At 37.1% G+C, this 20,410-nt stretch overlaps 1 protein-coding gene and 1 pseudogene across 3 annotated transcripts in view; both read right to left on the reverse strand.

Annotated features, from left to right (window-relative positions):
* The window catches only part of Ascc3 (activating signal cointegrator 1 complex subunit 3), a 321,774-nt gene that overhangs the window by 160,402 nt on the left and 140,962 nt on the right, over window positions 1–20,410 (reverse strand). For all 3 annotated transcript variants that reach the window (XM_027402943.2, XM_027402942.2, XM_027402944.2), the window contains 3 exons: window positions 14,645–14,779; window positions 1,136–1,327; window positions 608–832 (listed from right to left, as the gene is read on the reverse strand). In XM_027402943.2, coding sequence (XP_027258744.1) covers window positions 608–832; window positions 1,136–1,327; window positions 14,645–14,779 — 552 coding nt within the window. The remainder of the gene's footprint in view (window positions 1–607; window positions 833–1,135; window positions 1,328–14,644; window positions 14,780–20,410) is intronic.
* On the reverse strand, window positions 15,987–18,868 carry LOC113834357 (annotated as a pseudogene).

The raw sequence follows: 20,410 nt of genomic DNA on the forward strand, positions 1-20,410 counted from the left end.
AAACAAATTAAGACACTCAAGCTCAAAATACAGTTTTATATAATTTATATAAAATGTTAATAACAAACTATCAAGTAATCTAAATAAGGTAGCTTTATGAATCTTAAAAAAATAGAAAAGAAAAATACAAATATACATTTTATTATTGCTATTTGTTCCCCTACCCAGTGTAGGTTAGCTTGGAAAGGCTGATCTAGATCAAACTAGATATCTAGTTCAGCAGCCAGTTCTTGTCTGTCATGTCTACACTTGACACTTCCATGAACTAATCAACATTCTGCCATTTAGCCTGTTATTTCCTCTCATTTTAAAGATGTAATTTTAAGTGTTTGTGTGTGTATACGGCTTTGTGCATGTGCAAACAGATGCTAGTAAAGGCCAGAAGAAGCCATCAGATTCCTTGAGGCTGGCCTTCCAAGAAAGTTAGCTGCTTGAGATGAGTGCCCAGAACCAAACTCAGGTCTTTTCCAAGAGCATTAATTAAGTACCCTGAACAACAGAGTCATCTCTCCAGTCCCTATTTTGTCTTTTGCACACACTATATTTCTGATATTACAAATAAACAACCAACTCAGTTTTCCCCAACCTCTAACTTCTAAGTTCTTACCTCTGCATTTAGGTTATCTGCAAGGCTTTCCAGAAACTGACTCTCGATTGGGTTTTGTTGAGTGAGTAAAGTGAGGTAATGGCTGAGCTTATCATGTGTTGTTATAATGATTCCTTCCCCAAACTTATCAAATTGTGGTCGTCCAGCTCGGCCAAATATCTGCATGACATCTAAAATTCCAAGGTCAACAAAGGAGCCTCTTTTGGCAGCATATATTTGTGTTCCCTAGATGAGGAAAAGTTAATAAAATTTACATAAGCACACACACATAATCCTGAAGAGCTGGAACCTGAAATTGGGCAAATATGGAAAGATCTCAAAAGTGTACTTTAAATAATCCCTTCATCAGCTTGGATAGAGTTAAATTCTGTATATAAAATAGACTTTGACTGAAGAAAATAATTCTGGCTAAAACAGCATTCACAGTCAATGAAACAGACAAATCACAACATTTTTCTAAATAAATCAATTCAGAGGCTTGCTTTAACAGGCACAGAAATCCATGTGCAAAGGGAAGTAAGCTCCTACCTTAATAATAACGGCATGTGCAGGAAGATTGACACCCCAGGCTAATGTGGCTGTACAGACTAGGACTTTAATATGCCCATTTGAAAACAAGTTTTCAACCAAATTCCTGTCTTGCCGAAGCATCCCTGCATGATGAATGCTAAAGCCATCTGAGAATAATTCTCGAACTTGCTTGTTTCTTGACCTTTGCACCTAGACATTAAAAAACATAAAAGGACAATTGCTTAGCATTTAACAGTAATTGCTATTTATCAGGCATGTTGAGGAGTTTATCAAAGAAAGCAAACATTGTTTTGAAGTTTCTTAAAGTATAACTTGGTAATGGTGCCTTACACAAAAATTGTGGTGGCACACACTTTTAATACCAGAACTTGGGAGGCAGAGCCAGGCGAATCTCTGTGAGTTCCAAGCCAGCCTAGTTTACAAGAACTAGTTTCAGAGGCTCCAAATCTACACAGAGAAACCCTGCCTCAAAAAGAAAAAAAAATTGTTTTGTTATGTCTTACAAGTTGGCAAAACACGATGCAATACCGTAAAGATCTAACCTGGCTGTACCTTTCATAACCGATTAATATCTTGTACAGTTTCTTGTATACTTCCACAAATATCTGGCTACAATTATGCACATCTAAAAGCCACCTCTTTAACAGTAAATCTAGAGTTGTCAAAATCCAAGGCTGCACAGCATTTCACTCGCAGCCCTACCTCCACTTGCTGACACAATCCACACAGGTCAGCATTTGCTGAGTCTTTTCTGAAGAATGTGCCCTCCATTTCCACTTCCCATTCTAGACCTGAAATGCCTACTGACTCTCCTTAGTCTTCTACATGCAAGGAGTGCAGAAACCCAACTGTGGTCACCTACAGCTATGTTCACGTTGATTTTTGGTGGAAGTTTTGATCACATTTCAACACCACCTTACATCTACTTTGAATGGCCTAAATTCCCTGTTGGTATTTATTCTTAGGCTTAGTTTGAACTTCTAGAATCTGCATAAATTTTACTACAAAAGGCTTTCTAAACGACCTGAAGAGACTCACTAAGGAAATATTTCTATACAACTTAAGATGTTACTGTAATACTTTCAAAAGTTGTTCAATAATAAAGGCTTCTTTAGGGGTATAATATCATGTATATTTTTTTTAACTACACCCCTGCCCTGCCCCAATATGGATTGGCAGTGAATGGGAGTTTCAGGGTGCTGACATTCTAGTCCAGACATTGCCAAACTGTCTGCATCTTGGATCACTTAATTTTTTGAATTTCTAAGCAACAAACTAAAGAAAATATCACTTTATTAACTCAACTTCAATTAGGTTGAGTATAATAAATTAGTAAACTGCACCATCTAGTGGCCAACAAAATAAATGACAACTTGTACATTTAAATGTCCCAATCAAACAGACCACCTAAAAACAGAATCCTCTTCATGTTTCAATGGCGATGCACTCTTATTTATCTTTGTGCCGTACAATTAGCCTGTAGAAAACATGGCACATTTTATGAGTAATTACATATTTATGTTCTGAATTTACAATGTCTGCTAAAGGCCATGTTCAGAATGCTTGGACAAAATCCATTGACACTATTGAAGGATATGGAGCCTTTAGGAGGTGGAGCCTTCTGCCAAGTTGGAGTCATTGTGGTTGGTTGGATCTTTTAAGATCAATAGCTTGGCCCCTGAGTTCAGGCCACTGCTATGCAATATTTCTGTTACACACTCCTGTTGGCCTGAACTCTGTGATGCATTCCCTATTAAGATGGGATACAACTCCTTGAAACTGAGCTGAAATATATCTTTCCTCCCACCAGTTATTTCTGTCAGGTATGTACTGGTCACAGAGATGCCAAGTAGTAAATGTACTATACCTGCTATCAATGTACTATCACATTGCTTTCTGTTTAGAGCTGCAATACTATTGTTAGTTTCTTGAAGCTGCTTGTATGAATAACAGACTAGAGTATTTGGTAACCAGAGTTCCTTCAGAAGCCAAGTAAGAGTGAGGCCACTTGACCTGCTCCACTTCTGTAACATCCAAAGCAGGCACTCAGAACTAGAGCAGCACAACTGTAATGCAGGATGGCTGTCTGCTAATGCTGAGGCCCACATACATGTGGATGCCTGCACTGGAATAACCAGATGTGGTTGCTATCAATGTAGAATCCTGTGATGAAGCTCATAGTTAACATTGATGACACAGGATATAACTCAGCACTTAAGAATTCTCTCCAGGCAGCAAGGTGCTGACTCAACACCTCCTGCTGCAGCGGAGGCGGGGGGTCCCTTTTATTGGTTCACATGCAATGACAATTATCTTAAAATAAGCCTGGGGTCATCTATCCATCCATCTGTCTGTCCGTCTGTCTATCATCTATCTATTTTGTTTTCCACTCTTTATGTCTAGACAGCACTTTGTGACATACCTGGAAAAAATACACAAAACATTCCATTTCTGTAGATATATGTATCCAATATTTATGCTACCAAGGAGGTAACATAATATTATGCATTTTGCTTTTCTTGTTCTGGAACATATTCCCAAGAATTAAAAAAAAAACTAAATTGAAAAGTAAATATTGTTTTTAATTTTATTTAAAGTTGCCAATTTGCTTTCTAAAATTACATAATGAATTCATAGCTCTAACAGCAACATATGTTAGTTCACTCTACCCTGTAGTCAGTCCTACAAGAGTGAACTCACCATTGAGCATATCTATATTAAATCTTAAAACCAACAGGGAATAACCCAGGGATTATTTAGGAAGAATTATGGGATAACTGCAGTAATTTTCAGAGAGATCAAGGATTAAATAGTGAAACAAACTTTTAAAAGGCCTGGCAAAATCATGGAGGAAGCAGGTATGCTCTTTATATATGATACATATGTTGAAAGATCACATATTGAAAGACTTTCTATGTGGAAAAATGCTCAAGAGAAAAAAAAATAAAATCAAAGACTAGAAAAAAGTCTATAAAATATCTGATATTACATGCAATTTAATATACAGCAGATAGAGCACATGAAGAATCTAAAGAAAATGTTCACTTTCAATCATATGTAAAAGAAATGACGCCAATAATAATAAAGTAACAGAAGCAGGGATGTAGCTCAGATGTTGAGTGCTTCCCTAGCACATGGGAAACACTAGTTCTACCCCAAGCCAGGCATGATGACACCTTCTGAGATTGCAACACTCTTGTGGTGGAGGTGGGGGAATCATAAATTCAGTTATTTTTCATTACACAGAGTTGGAGATCAGCATGTGAGACCACGTCTCACAACATAACGACTGGAAGGGGGGAGGGGCTTTTCTGTAGGAAGTGGAAACCTAATGCAATGGGAACTCCATGGAATTTACAAGAGTAACCCTAGCAAAGACTCCTTGTAATGGGGGACATGGGAGTCTGAACCAACCATCTTCTGTAACCAGGCAAGGCCTCAAGTGGAGGGAATGGAATGCCAACCCAGTTACAAAAACTTTGACCTATAGCTTGTCCTACCTACAGAGTATTCTAGGCCTAGAGCTTAGTAGAGTCCTCATTAAAGAGACCAGATAGACTTCATGCAGCAACTGTTGGGAGCAGATGAAGATTCCCACAGCCAAATATTAGGTGAAGCTCAGAGAGTCTTGCAGAGGAAGGGAAGGAAGGATTGGAAAGAACCAGAGGGATCAAGGGCTCTAGAAGAACAAGACCAACAGAACTAACTGACTGAGATGCATGGGGGCTTGCAGAGATCAGGGAGCCTGCAGAGGTCTGACCTAGGTCCCCTAAATATATGGTATGGCTTTGGAGCTTGGTGTTCTTGAACAATACCTACAAGTGGAAGCAGGGGTGGTTGCTCTCTTGCCTACTTATGGGATCCTTTTCCTCCTACTGTGTTGCCTGGTCCAGCCTTGATGTGATAATATGTGTTTGGACTTATTGTAGCATATTAAGAAATGCCTGGTTGATATCTCTGGGAGGCTTGCTCTTTTCTGAGGGGAGACAGAGAGGTTATGGATCTGGGGAAGAAGAGAGGGAGAAGTGGGGAGAAACTGCCATCAGGATGTAATATTTAATATAAGAATAACAAAAGAAAAAAAAAAAGAACGTAAAGAGAAGGGCTGGCGAGAAGACTCAGCAGGTAAAGGCTCTTGCCACCAAGACTGATGACTTGAGTTTTATCCACATGGTGGGATAAAACCACATGGTGAAAGGAAAGAACAGTCTCTAGCAAATTATTCTTGTTCTTCCATGCTAGATAAATGTAAAATAATAATAATAACAATAATAAATTTTTCTATTAATTTATTATTATCCTGAAACCTTGACACTGTCTAGTGTTAGCAAGGTTACATAAAAGGAAGTAGCTGTTTGAGGAACATATTCCCTAGAGGGTAATATGGGATGATTCACCAAAGTTTTAAATGAATTTACTACATGATGAATGCATTTATTGGACAGCAATTTTCCCAGGATATATAATTTAAATACCAGAAACTCATTTGCTTCATAATATTACTTTTTCAACTTCTCTTTCATTCTAACACAAGGACCCTTCTTTATGCTGAAGGGAAATCCACTTATCCTTTGGATCCTATTGCCTCTTGACCTGTCTAGATATTTAGACCATTCACTTTCTCTCCTTTCTCACATGCATAATTAACCAACTGCAGAATCTGCTCAGCCTCTCCTGAAGAGTCACCACAGAATAGTGGCATATCACTTTTGCCCTGAAAACAAATGAGGCTATCTATGTTTTGGGGATATTAGTTCCTATTTTATATACACTATCCATTTTCTTCTTACAATAAAAAAAAAAAGACTTCAAAATTGATTGCTATACATGAATGTTTTATTACTACACTCACCAGGCAACTAAATCTATTTTTGTTTTTCCAAATGGGACCAATAAGGCTTTTAAATAAATGTATAAGCATCTTCTGCCTTGTTACATTTTGCAGTCCTTATTACCTGATCTAATAAGAACACACAATGTAGATAGATGATCATGTCTTACTTGAGGCTACTTTCCCTTACTGACCTCTGTCCTACTATACTCCCCTGCATTCCTCCTAACATGTCTGAGGCTCAACTTTTTTTTTTTGGTCATATCCTTTATCTATTCAAAAATTAGTCTCCCAAGACTTGGTCCTAGGCTCTTTTGCCTGTAAAAGCCAATTCTATGGTTTCCCTGTGAAGAGATACCATGTGCATGGCAACTCTTTTAAAGAAAAAAAATTAATTAGCCCTGGCTTACATTTCAAATATTTAGTCCATTATAGTAATGGTGGGCAACATGGAGGCACAAAGGCATGTATGATGCTGGAGAGGCAGCTGAGAGTTCTATATCTGCACTGGTGGGCAGCAGGAAGAAAGAATGTCACTGGGCCTGGCTTGAGCTTCTGAAACCTCAGCACCCAGGTCCTGTGACATACTTCCTCCAAGAAGGCCACACCCATTCCAAGAAGGCCACACTTCCTAACAGTCACTCCCTTTTCATCCAAACCACCACATTCTCATTTCCAAACAAGAACACTCTTTTGATATACAAAACTCAAATATGCATCCAGATGCTAATCTAAGTAAATACCACAGACATCTCAAAGACAGTGATGAAATTCATGATTTACCTGTTTCCCTCTGATCTAATTCCTTCCTCCCTGTCTAGCCTTTTTCTTTTATGACTCAACTATTCAGCCAACGTGTAAGTTCATGTTTTGTTTTACGGAAACAAGATCAAGCTGGTTTTAAACTCAGAATTCTGTGGCCTAAGCCTGCCATGTGCTGGGATTGTGGTATCACATCCTGTGTACACATCCTTTAGAATTTTGAAATTTCTAGATCTTTCTTCCTTACTTTGGCACATTCCATTAACCAAAACTCAGCAATATTTTTTGAGTACTCCCCCAATGAATTGCCATCTGTAATTGGTCTTCCCATCTTCTGTTATCATGTCTTCCTATCCTGTGATCTGTTCTACAAACTGGTGTTGCTGCTCCATTCTTCTGTTTTTACCTTAACTTCCTGCACTGAAGATATTAAGTCTGTTTGTTCCACACTGCTCAAAGACTTTATGATTTAGTCATTGTGTCCAACACCAGACTCCTACATAAAGCTACCACTGGCCACTCCCAATCTGTACTTACATTTCAGTCCCTTTGACTCAATTTCTTCCATTTTCTTGAGTGTGCTATCTTCCTGATGTAAGGGCTTTTTCATTAAATAGCATTTGCTGTTTTTCGCTTTGACCACCCAACTGACACATCATGATTTAAATGTCACCTTCTCAGTGACAAACCATTCTCTAGGTTAGATGCCTCAAATGTATTTTTTCTTGGCACCGTATTCCCTTTAATATTTATTAAACTATTATTCAAATCAATTACATAGTTGATCATGTAATCATTTGTCACTCATAACAAAAGACCCCAGAGGCACTTTTTCTTTCTAAGAACATTTCCATTGACAGTTAAAGCAAAAAAAAAAAAAAAAAATTAACCAGCACAAAAAATCATTTTGTATTATATGGAGTAGAAGCAGAAAAAAGATCTTGGTTACATGAAGGTTTAAGATTATAAAGTACCATACATTCTTGGTCCTCTGTGTTTTCAAGACTAGTACAGGTACTTGCACTGACAATTGTGACTTCTTTGCTGATTTATGCCATGGTGACTAATTCTTAAAAAGGTCTAGTGGTAGCTCTAGACTTTGCAACTATTACTTTTCTTAAGTATCACAAATCCTGGATAATATGAATAAATTTATAAAAAAAAACATACTAGCTTCTAAAATGTGTTTTAAAGAGCAGGTACAAAAGTTGTAACAATAGTAATTAATAAAAGAAATACAAAGGTACCTTCTAAGATTTTTGCAAAGGAATCTCACTTACTAGAAGTGAGCCATGATAGAGTACAATGAAATGAATACCAAAGTCACAGGAATTTACCTACCTACATGGAAATGAACCCTACTTTTTCAGCACCCAATTCTTGTATAATCTGGTCCTTTAACAATCTTCAATGTACCACACTGCAGACATAGAAAGTCTAAAGGCTGAAACAGAATTTAACCTCCATATTCTGACCAAATCTATAATGCTACTTTTCTACAAACTTTATACTTCAAGGAGAAAAGAACACCTATCTCCAAATACTCTCACAGGCATTTTCTATTACCTGTGGTCTCTTTCTTCTCCTTGGAATGTCTTTTACTCTTACTGCCCATCTACTGGAAATCCAAAACTAGTAGCTTAATCTGCTTCTCATGTTTGCAATGAATTGCTTACTGTTTCTTAAAATGTCATTTACCACATTTTGTTTGATATCTAAACATATAGTAATTTATTTCTAACTTCTATGTGAAATTACCAGTGTTACAAGTGCAAAAATCCCACCCATGTCAGTCTCTTATCACTTACAGCAATACTTGAAAGGTGACCAACACAGTTGCAGTTGGTGTTAATTTACGTAAAATTAAACATTTTTTAATACAGTATAAAACAGTTACTATCTTCTATTGTTTATTTATTTTATATGTATGAGTCTTTTGATTGCATATATGTATATGTCCCATGTGCATGCCTGATGCACCAAAAGACCAGGGGAAGGCATAAATCCCCTGGACCTGGAGTTGCAAATGTTTGCAAACCACCATTTGGGTACTGGGAACCATGCTTAACCACAGAATCATTTCTTTAACCCCTAAAGTCATTATTCCTTTTAAGTAAATCTTTTTTTGTTGTTGTTGTTGTTTTGTTTTTTCGAGACAGGGTTTCTCTGTGTAGCTTTGGAGCCTATCCTGGCACTCACTCTAGAGACCAGGCTGGCCTCGAACTCACAGAGATCCACCTGCCTCTGCCTCCCGAGTGCTGGGATTAAAGACGTGTGCCACCAACTCTCGGCTTAAAGTAAATCTTAAGAGAATAGTTGTCCATACTTTCCTTTAAAAAACCCTCAACAAAACTAGTAAACAAGGAAGACCCTAAAAGAGACAAACTTTGTCCCCTGGGGAAGGGGAAAGGGTTACCATCCCCTGAGCAAATTGAGAACATGGGAAGAGGAGGGAGGGAGCTACCAGAATGAGAAGGGAAGAAAAGGAAGAATGCAGAGGTCATGAGGGAGCAGAAAGTTTGAGTCAGGTGTAGATTAGAAGAAAGGATATGTGATAGGTAGGGTTTTAGTTAGGGGGGATGGTAGGGGAGGAAGGGAGGGAGAAGGGAACTGGGATTGTCATGTAATTCAATCTTGGTTGTAATTCAAATTAAAATAAAAGTCAAAAAAAAAAAAAACCCTCAACAACTGTAAACATGTAAAGCCTGTATGATTCCTTATGGTGAATGTGAAATAAAAACCTTGGTGCAGATTAATGCTTTATCTCTGGAAAACCCCCACGTTTAGGATGTTAGACTTAAAGGTTATATATAAAACATAAAAGAAAGAATATACTAAAATAATACACATAAAATATACTAGAACTAATTTCAAAACACTGAATCTGTCAGTTATTCAGAAAATCTGAGTATGTCAAATCTTCAAATTATCTTCATCCATATATAAAGTTTTTATTTTTATTTTAATTTGATTATACATGTTTGTGTCTAGATGCTGGAGGACTCCAGAAGAGGTATTGGGTCCTCCAGGAACAAGAGTTACAGGTGGTTATGAACAACCTAAAATAGGTACCGGGGACCAAACTCTGGTCTTCTGCAAGAGTGGCAAATGTTCTTAATTTGCCAAGTCATTTTACTGGAGATAAAAGAAAATATCTAGCATCATTTTTCCTTCCAAAGCTTGTAAGTCTGTTTTATTGCTGCTTTTCTCATTCTCTTGCTAGGAATGTCATGTTTGGTTTGTTACTGAATTAGCAAGTGCACATATCAGTACAGATTCTCCGTTACAGCTGCTACTAATATTTGCCCACTTGCTTACTGCTTTACAGTTGATTGTTTTTGTGGCTTTGTCTTTTAATTTAGGTCCTATTGCATGCATCACCCTTTTAAGTGATTATATCGTTCTTCATTTCTTTCAACACATTCATTTTATATTGGGTGAAATAATACTATTACTTCATTTTAAACACAAAACTCGAGATATAAATTCTTTTTCCATTGTATGTAATGCTCAGTGAGATTTAAAGGCTATGCTAGAGTGGGTGAGTTAAATTAAAATCCAGATTGACTTAGATTCAAAGCCTTATTCTATTTGGGATTACTGCCAAGCTTCCAAAACCCCACCTAAGCAGTCAGTGATTTTTTTTAAAGTAATTTTTTGTAACTTTATCCTTAAAAGTATTAAAAGAAAGAACCGCCCCCCTTTGATACCTTTCTACATGGTTGTAATGAGCAGCAGAATTACTGTATTAACTGGCATCACCAAAGCAGGACATTGATACTTGGCTGAGGAAACCATCTGAGAAGATAATATTTTGCATATGCATAAAGTAAAGACTCCGATAAAGGGAGCTACTTTATAGTCTACAATTTTTACTAATCAGAAATGAAAAGAAATTCTAATATTATGTGGCCACAGTGACACATGAATGAAGATGCAAAAAACAAACGTAAATAAAGCCATTAATACTCTCAAGCAGCTTGTGATAAAGTTCAGTCAACTCCAGTTGCCATTACTTCACCGAAGACTAAGAAAACAAGTAATTTATTGGTAGAAAGAGATTAAATAAAGTCATAAAATTATCCTTTAAATTAGCGTTCAGGTGCCTGTTATCCTAATTTGTTCACAACAAATTTCTAGCTAGCATATTTTTTAGGGTTTTTCAAATGATGGGACATTTTCAACTAAAAGAAATGTTTGGTAAGCTGTGATGGTTTGAAATAAAACTTCCTGTCACTCCATCTGCCTGCAGGCTATCATGCTCCCCTTCATGATTATAATGGACCGAGCCTCTAAAACTTTAAGTGAGCTACCCTCAATTGAATGTTTTCTTTAGAGGAGTGGCCATGATCATGGTGTTTCTTCACAGCAATAGTAAACCCGAAGAATATGGTATATGTACAAAAACAAAACAAAAAAGCTGGACTCAGATCAGTGACCATAAGAGAAACTCTGTATAGAAGTGGGTGACGATATAATATTTATGATTTATTAAAGCTTATAGTGGCATCTTGCTTTGCCAGTGAACTTGTAGTGATGGTCACACCCTTTGGGTGTGGTTTCAGGTGCAGAGGTGACCTGTTATAAGGTAGAGGAAGGGCTGGCTCCAGCTCTTTATAACCAAAGAGAACACGATTTACACTGAAATAGATAAAATAAACCAGTAGGAAGTACTTTTAAGGAGCTAAAGAGACAGCTCAGCAACTAAAAGTACTACTGCTCATCCAGAGGACCCAGGTTTAATACTCTGCATGCACATGGTAGATTTTAAGCATCTGTAACTATTTCAGGGTACCCGCCACCTTCTTCTGGCCTCTGCAGGCACTCCATGAAGGTGGTACAGAGATACACATAAAGAAAGAAAGTCCATACATATAAACTAAATTACTTTTTTGTTTGTTTTTTGAGACAGTGTCTGTCTATGCAGTCTGGGATGTCCTGGAACTCACTATGTAGATCAGGGTGTCCTTAACCCTGCCTCTGCATCCTGAGTTCTGGGAATAAAGATGTGTGCCATTATGCCCAGGTCCTAAATGAATTTTTAAAAAGTGCCTTTCTAGGTAAGTCATGAACTACAAGAAAACTAATGGTTAAGGAATCATTGTGGCAAAGGAGAGATGTAAGGGGAGTGGGACCAGTCAGGGAGGGAGCGAGAGAGAGGAGGAACAAAGACCGGAGGGCACATGAGTCACTAGGAAAGTATGTTCCCAGCTTCAGGGAATAAGAATCTTTAAAATTTGGTATAATGATATCAGTCAAATGAAAAAATTAAAGTGAAAATAGGACCAAAGGTATAGAAAAGTAATTTTAGGGCACCTGCCACCTGACAAATACATGAAGGGCAAGGAACAGAGGTATGCTGGATAATGCTCCAGGACAATATTCCTTTAAAAGAAATAACGAATAAAAGCATTTATTCTTGCAAAAAAATATCCATTAACAACTGGGACAGTGTAAAATTATTAGGCATCAAAAATATTTAAAGGTATGATAAAAAATGACTAGGGATTTGCACATCTACTCACCTGTATCTACTTACATGAATGAACAGGCATCTGGGAATAACTAACTACATGCTATGAGAGTATTTAATGGTGTATAAGAATTTCTTCCACACATGCCATTTCAAAAGATAGGAACAATACAAGCCTCCTTTATTATGGCATGAAGACTTGATAGAATTAAAGGCAGTAAAAGAATGTGTAGCACTAGGAAGCACTTCATAAATGCTGAACAGTATTATAACAATTAAATAGTCAGTGTAAATTATCTGTAAGAGAAGCAGCTGTGAGGACTGAGAGGCAGGAAGTAACCAGAAGGCTAGAGTAGCTCAAGTCTTGGCTTTTAAACACCATAGAGTTGATTTTTATTTCCAAAGAAATAAAACAAGACCCATGGAAGTTGACTTTTCAAGGATTCTTACAAATTAATGATTGACAAATAACTTGAAAAAACAGAAACTACAAAATAAATGCTATATAATAGGATATTTTATAAAGAGATAAAAGGACTACCTTGTGTGACTCAAAATGGAAAAGACAATCGATCTTATGTTCAAAACAAATGGTATTAGGTGATCTGAGTTGGAATTGAAAACTTTAAAAGACAAAAGTGAAATCCACAGTGTGGGCAGAATGACAAAATATCACCTATCACCGACTAAGGCAGTTCTTGTTAAATAATATGTTCACCAAGATAGTGCATGTGAATATGTCTAAGGCAGTATGTGTGAAATATGTTCACTAAGAAAATAAAGGTGAGACATGCTCACTAAGTGGAATGGCTTAGTTGTCACCATGAGTACATCTGGAATTAACTAAAACCCAAGCTGCTGGGTACACCTATGAGAAATTTTTTTTTTTTGTCTGAATTAAATCATCTTAAGTGGGAAGACCCATTTCTAATCCATATCTTTTGAGGTAGGAAGATATACTTTAATCTGGGCCACACTTCTAGCTGCCAGTCTATAAAAAGAACATGGCAGAAGGAAGCTGGCTCTCTTTTTGTTGCCTGCTCTCACTAAAATGTCCATTGCTTCACTGGCACTAAAGCCTACTTCTTGGGGATTCCAGTGTATACTGAAGACCATCTGAGACATCCAGGCTCATGGACAGAACAACTATTGGATTTTTGGGCTTTCCGCTGCTAGCTAGACCACAGCCTATAAGCCATTCTAATAAACACCCTTCCTACAGAGATTCATTCTATTAGTTCTGCAAGTCATTCTAATAAATCTCTCTCTCTCTCTCTCTCTCTCTCTCTCTCCCCCCCCCCCCCCGCTTTCTCTCTTTACACACACACACACACACACACACACACACATTAAAATCTATTAGTTCTGTTCATATAGAGAACCCTGACTAAGGCATATAAAAATGCACAGATAGTATCAGGTATGTGAGCTTATAGCCATTAAGCAAATAGTCCCTTAAATCTTGTCACAAATACATTTGGAAGTAATCACTTTATAAAAAAAAATTATTTTTATAGATTTAAGTTCAGGTCAGGACACAAGTCTAGCTAAGGGAACAAAAGTATTTTGCTGTCTCTATTATAACAACTCAGTCTCTTGTAGCACAAGAGAAAAGCCTTAAGCAATAAAGTAATAGTACTGGCTGTGCCTCAAAAGTCTTCAAGCATCAGGGACATGTTTGACCACAAGGCCAGAGTTTGCCTAATCTTGATTAAAACTGTTACTGAATTGAAATATTTAAATAATATCAACTAAAAAAAATCACAAGATACTGTTGCTATTCAAATTACTTAAGAGCAGTGATTTTGAAACTGTATTAAGCACAAAATCTCCCAGGAATCTGGGTGATATGCAGATTCTTTTCTGGAAGCCCAAGGCTTTGCTTTCCTAACAAGGATGCAAGTGACCCTGTGATTTAAAAGTCCTTTGTACACACCAGGAGTAGTGCGACTTTGTTCTCAGGATCCTTTTATGTTCTTAAAGATTTCTTGTTTAGTTAGGCTATTTTTGGCAATAGTTACTTTAGAAGCTAAAACTAAATTTAAAAATTCTAATTTATCAATTTTAAGAATAATAAACACAATAGATGTTCACTTAATTTTATGAGAAATAAACAGTTGAGTTATATCTGTCCATGGAAATTATAAGTGGCTTTATCATTCATTTAGATTCTTTAGAAGATCAGTAAAGGAGACTCTGTCTTTAAAAAAAAACTTTAGTTGAAGGGGATGAGTAAGAACAAAGAACATATATGAAAATATCCCAAGGAAACCCTTTATATGTTAACTTAAAAAACATTTAAAAAGATTAAGTCACAAAAGTTAATACATATGTAAACTTAACTTGTTAGAATCTACAACTGTAGATCTTCTATTGAGATCTGTGTAGCAGGCACATCATGTGCATTTGTTCCTGTGCTCTTCAGGTCACTGGTACTCACCTGTTTTAATGCATGTCCATACTCTGGTCCTTCGGTAGGTAGAAAGTAGGAGATCTGACCATTATTTTTTGCTCTTTCTATTAGAGACATGGCTGTCCTTACGGTGGCATTACGAGCATGTACAAATACCATGACCTAAAATAATGGAAATCAGGTTATTTAACATTTCAATTCTTTGCATTAAAACTTAATACTAGCTTAGAAATCATTACACAGAAATGATTATTAAAGTATCAAAAGAAAACCTACAATTTCCGAAGTAGTCAACATTTAAAAAAATACAGGATAAAGGCAAAGTAAAATTTAGCAACATGGCTTATTCATTATAGATCTATGAAACTGATTTCCATGCTAATGAGTGCATTTATGAAACTTAGAGCACAGCTTGTACAACTCTGTCTTGAAAATATGATCCATTTTACTTTTATTCACATTATATAAAATTGAGAAGAACCATCTGTCTATATGAAAAATTGATATGATTTGTATCATAGTCTCATCTCTCCTTATTTTTCCATTCTCTACTTTTCATATGGGAATGTTTATTGTGATTACATTCCTGAGTTATAACTTATTTTTCTTTCATTTTTACAAGTATGCATGGCTGCGGTTTAGAAGTAGTAGGAAAAATTTGACATGCACTTTTGAGCAATTCTGAAATGGTTAAACATTCCTTAGGGATCTGCGGTAGGAGTGCTATAGCTTAGACCTTCAACATTCCCCAAAGGCCACAGAGTTACTACTGCATGGTAAATAACACTGTGAAAGGTCAGGTCAAAGGAGTTGTTAGGTCACAGGCAGAGCATACCCAAACAAGGGAAAGCAGGACTCTGGTCTCTCACTTCCCAGCCAACATGAGGTAAACACCTTTGATTTACTATCTACTCCTCACTAAGATGCTCTTCTGCTTATCATAGCATCAGAAACAGCCATTCCTACCAAACTAAAAAAAAAAAAAAAAAAAAAGCATGCCTACCAAATATATACTAAAATCACAAGCCAATAATAACCTCTTCCTGTTTTAAATTTGATTACCTTGAATGTTTTGGTAATGGAAATAGACCCTTTGTGGTGGTGATTAAAATTCACACTGGAAAAACATCTCCTAATAACCCTTCACAAAACTGAAATACCAGAAATAATTTAATATCTAATAGTCTTTCAGGGTACCAACAAAAAGATAAGCACAATATCTAGAGCAATTCAGAATTACCTCAGAGAGGGGAAGAAAAATCTCTCCCCATGAGTTCAGAAGAAAGAAAATCAGCATTGTGAGTTAACAGGAAAAAGTTAACCCAAATCCAGCAGTTGTTGAAAATATAATGTCCATTTCTACCTATGAATACATACAAAGTACCAATATCTTATTTAATTAGTGTAGCCTCAAGATGGCTTTTCTTATTAGCAAGCATTTTATAATATGACCACATTTCCATTTGCCAGGATTCAAACACCCTATTATGAAAAAGTAACTGAACACAGAATATAACGAAAATCAAAACATGACTCAATTATTACATAATTTTGGTATGACTTATCAACATATAAGTTTTTACTGCAGCCAAGAGAATTATTAGCTACAATTTAAAGTGACAATTTCTTTTTATTAATGAACCCCTCATGTCTTATTCAGTAAATATACTCTGTTTTCTTAGAAGTATGTTCTGTCTAGAGGCTTCAACAGAAGTCATTATGAGGTTTGGGTCTATATAAACATACTTTTTAAGGCTGGTTACTCTGGTTTATTTATTTATTATTATTATTAGCCATTATTATTATTTTATTCAGTGGCCTCTCAACTTTTATTGGTCACTTAGTCCCAGGGGTACCCTCCTTTTTAGCCTTAGTACTTAAAAACTCTAGTGTCACAGGTCTGGGCCACCACTTTGCCACCCACGACTTTGCAGGTGCTTGTCCTCTGGACAGTTTGCATTGACTTGCTGTAGCTCAGTGAATAGAGACTCAAGTCTTCTCCATTGTCCAGAAGGCAGCATTAAGTGGCAATATCAGCCTAATGCTTGACTTTGATAATCAGCAAGGTTTTGTATTCCAAGGTCTGTTGTATTACTGGATTTGACACTGCCTCTCTGCCTAGGTTTGTGCCAGCTCTGACTTCAGGTGGAGAAAGACCTAACTGAGCTACTTCATCTGCCTACTGTATCAGGCCCCTAGATCCCCATGAATGTTCTCCAAGTTGACCTTCTGCTTTTTCATGGAGTCTAGGTCAATCTACAGGGCCTGGAAGGTGTGTCTATGATCTAAGAGTGTGGTCTCTGTCTGTGATTTCAGCAGACTAGGTGGCGATTGCTATGGTGCTCTCCTTAATCTTCTGGGATCAGTAATTTTGCAGTTCCTCCTGGTTCTTCTGAGACAGCTCCTCATAATAAGCCCAGATCTCTGCCATGATCTTGCTGATATCCTGCAATCTAGGGGCATCTGTTTCAACTGTCAATCCAGAACTGGCAACCTGAGATTCCAGTCATTTGAATTCCTCCTTATGGTTCTTCTTCATGAACAAGAGTTCCACTTTGAGGGATTCAATTTCTTTCTCTAGCTGCAGTCTCGTGATAATGGTATCATTAACCAGTGTTTGGAGTCTATGAATGTTGCTCTCCATAGACTGGTGCATGGCCAATTCTGTCTCATAGTTGGCTCCAAAGTCATCAGCAAAAATTGGAATAATCAAGGATAGCTGGGAAATCAGCATAGGACTGATCCAGACCCCCTGAAAGAGGATGTTGGTTTGGGGCCTCTGCTGTTTATCCTTAGTACACAAATGGACTTTAGGAGCCCACTCCACATAGAAGGATGCTCTCCAGGCTAGACAAACGGGGGAGGTTCTAGTCCCTGCTCCAAATAATGTGACAGACTTTGAAGACCCCCATGGAAAGCCTCACCTTCCCTGGGGAGCAGAAAGGGGATGTATGGATAGGGGGTTGATGGGGGGCTGGGAGGAGGGTAGGGAGAGGGAACTGGGATTGACATGTAAAACAAGCTTGTTTCTAATTTAAATAAAAAAGGAAAAAAGAATGTTAAATTTAATTGTTCATAACTAATTTACAAATTTAATGAAGAAACATTTTTGAAAATATTTGCCTAATTTTTATTTGAGATTCATCTAAGCAACTTCAACAGTTGCTTTTTCTATTAACTGATGAAGAAGCATAGTATATTTCAACTATGACTTAACATTTTAATGCTACATCAACTTGGGCAAGTTTACTAGTCACAAGCTTTGCAATATGGGTAAGAGTAGTTACTTTGCAAGGCTGCTTTAGAGACACAATATTAAGTAACAGGTTCTATGTACTAGGAAGAAGCTTGGCATTCAAAATGTAGTGTTACATGTATGTGTAGGGAAATGTTTAGCATTTTCCATAGGTTCCGTCTACAGGTTCCACTCACTGGTACCAATACTGATATTGTTCTTGGAGGCAACAGGAAATGAATTTCACTTCCAGTGTTTGAACTCTCTAGTGTGCATTATCCTGAAAGCAACTCTCAGAGCTGTTCTCCTGATGATGGTTTTCAGTCTGTCACTGGTGAGTTTAGTTCTCTAAATGCAGAAGTAGGCATTCAAGCAAGACACTCTCTTTAAATTCAAGCAAGAACTGGAAAATTTTAAAGGCATATATAACAGGGAGGGAAAGATGGTTCAATGGTTAACAAAGTTTCTATTCCCAGGATCAGTTCCTAGCACCCACTTTGGGTAGCTTACAACTTCCTATAACTATAGTTCCAGGGGATCTGATGCCTTCTTCTGGATTCCATGGATAGACACGTATGTACACACACACACACACACACACACACACACACACACACACACACACACACAGAGAGAGAGAGAGAGAGACACTCTTACACACCTTACAAAGTAAAAGGCCTATAATGGAATCCATGTTTTAAGTTAAAATTTTGACATGAAAGATCATACACTTTTATAATTTTTTATATTAAAAATGTTTGTCACTTAACATTATAGCAATGCTACAGATCTTTTCTAGTGCCATAGATTTTTCAATTGTATTTTTGTAAGCATATTATCTGAATTCTCTCTTCTCTTTTCAAAACAATACAGGCTTAAATGTAAAGGTGAGTTTTGAGCTGGGTGTTGGTGGCTCATGCCTTTAATCCCAACACTCGGGAGGCAGAGGCAGGCGGATCTCTGTGAGTTCGAGGCCAGCCTGGTCTCCAGAGCAAGTGCCAGGAGAGGCTCCAAAGCTACACAGAGAAACCCTGCCTCGAAAAACAAACAAACAAACAAACAAAAACAACAAAAAAAAAAAGAAAAGGTGAGTTTCGCCTTTTCTTTCTTGCTTTACTTTACAGATGAGGAAGTGTGGAGTGTTCAGGCCGCAGAGAGGTGCAGTGTGGACTGAGTGCCCTCTGCCCTGGCTTCCCAGCATTTATAGCCCTGGGCACCATGGTTTTCAGACTCACTTTTCCATTTTCTTAATAGAAATAGTAAGGAAAGAAAGCAAATACTTCAGAGGAGGAACTTTTGCATAATTATTTGCCAGCACACCAAAAACCAGGTGTGCTGAATAAATAGATAACATAATAATTCTTCTATTAGAAATCATTTTCATCAACCAAACATATTTCTTCAGAAAAATATTTTTTTAAGTTTCAAAGAACTTCTAAACTGCTTAATTATCCTCTAAGATATGTCAGAATTTTTTTGAGAATTGTATTAAAGAAGTAGAAAACAAACAAACAAAAAAAGTTGAGTTTTGCAATGGGAAAAACATTGCAAAGGAATAAAGTGAAAAGAATTTAGTTCTGGTCTCAGTTACAAAGCTTCCTGAGGTCTGAAGTGGCTTTACTTTCCAGTCTACAAATATTGTCTGATAAACTTGCTTTAACAGATTCAGTCACAAAATAGCATGGTAATGTTCCATTAATAAATGTTTTGTGTGTGGGTCCTCCCACCATCACCAGCTTGGTGTTTTTTAGATAAAGAATATAAAATCCTAGCTTTATAAGAAAAGTTCAACTGATAATCCACATGGTACCACCAAAGGACACAAACTAATAACCCTATACCAGTTAAACCAGTCAATACCTTTAAAACTTTTGTTAATTGAGAATTTCATACAATACAGTTTGACAGTATTCATATCTCTCTTGACTCTGCCCAGATTCATCCTACCTCTCCATCCACCTGACCTCATGTTCTTTAACACTGAGTATGTGCTGCACAAATATTCTTGGGAGTAGAGCCTTCCCTGGAAGATGGTTGACTAAGCAGGGGGCGCAACCTTAAAGAAGTCTATTTTGTCTTCTCCCAATACATATCAATTGCCAACAGACCTCTAGCTACATGAGTCCATCATGCCCACCTCCCCAGCTCCACACATAGGTTTACTTTGTCTTCAGTTTGCACAGATCTTATAAATACTGTCATAAAGGCTTTATGGTTCTATATGCAACTGTCCTGTTGTATCTACACAGTTTTCAAATAGTTTTGCTTGTGGAATTCATTCCCCAACAATCTTTTGCTGCAGCTCAATACACAAAAACCAAAATAAATCACAAATGAAAAGCAAAACAACAAAGTAGCAAAGAACTTGAAATGTACTGGATAGATAAAAATCTGTTTTCTCTCCTTGAAATGGAGCAGCTTCCCTACTCTCCACTTTAGCAGAGCAGAGGCACCAATCCTGGTGCTGGCATCTCTGAGATCCTTGAAAAATTCTAAAATTTAGTTATGGAAGAAACTCTTCTGATGAGAAGGTACTGTTCAAAACTTTATTTCTTTTT

This window comes from Cricetulus griseus, chromosome 2, assembly GCF_003668045.3.
Source record: "Cricetulus griseus strain 17A/GY chromosome 2, alternate assembly CriGri-PICRH-1.0, whole genome shotgun sequence".
In the NCBI taxonomy this organism is placed as follows: domain Eukaryota; kingdom Metazoa; phylum Chordata; class Mammalia; order Rodentia; family Cricetidae; genus Cricetulus; species Cricetulus griseus.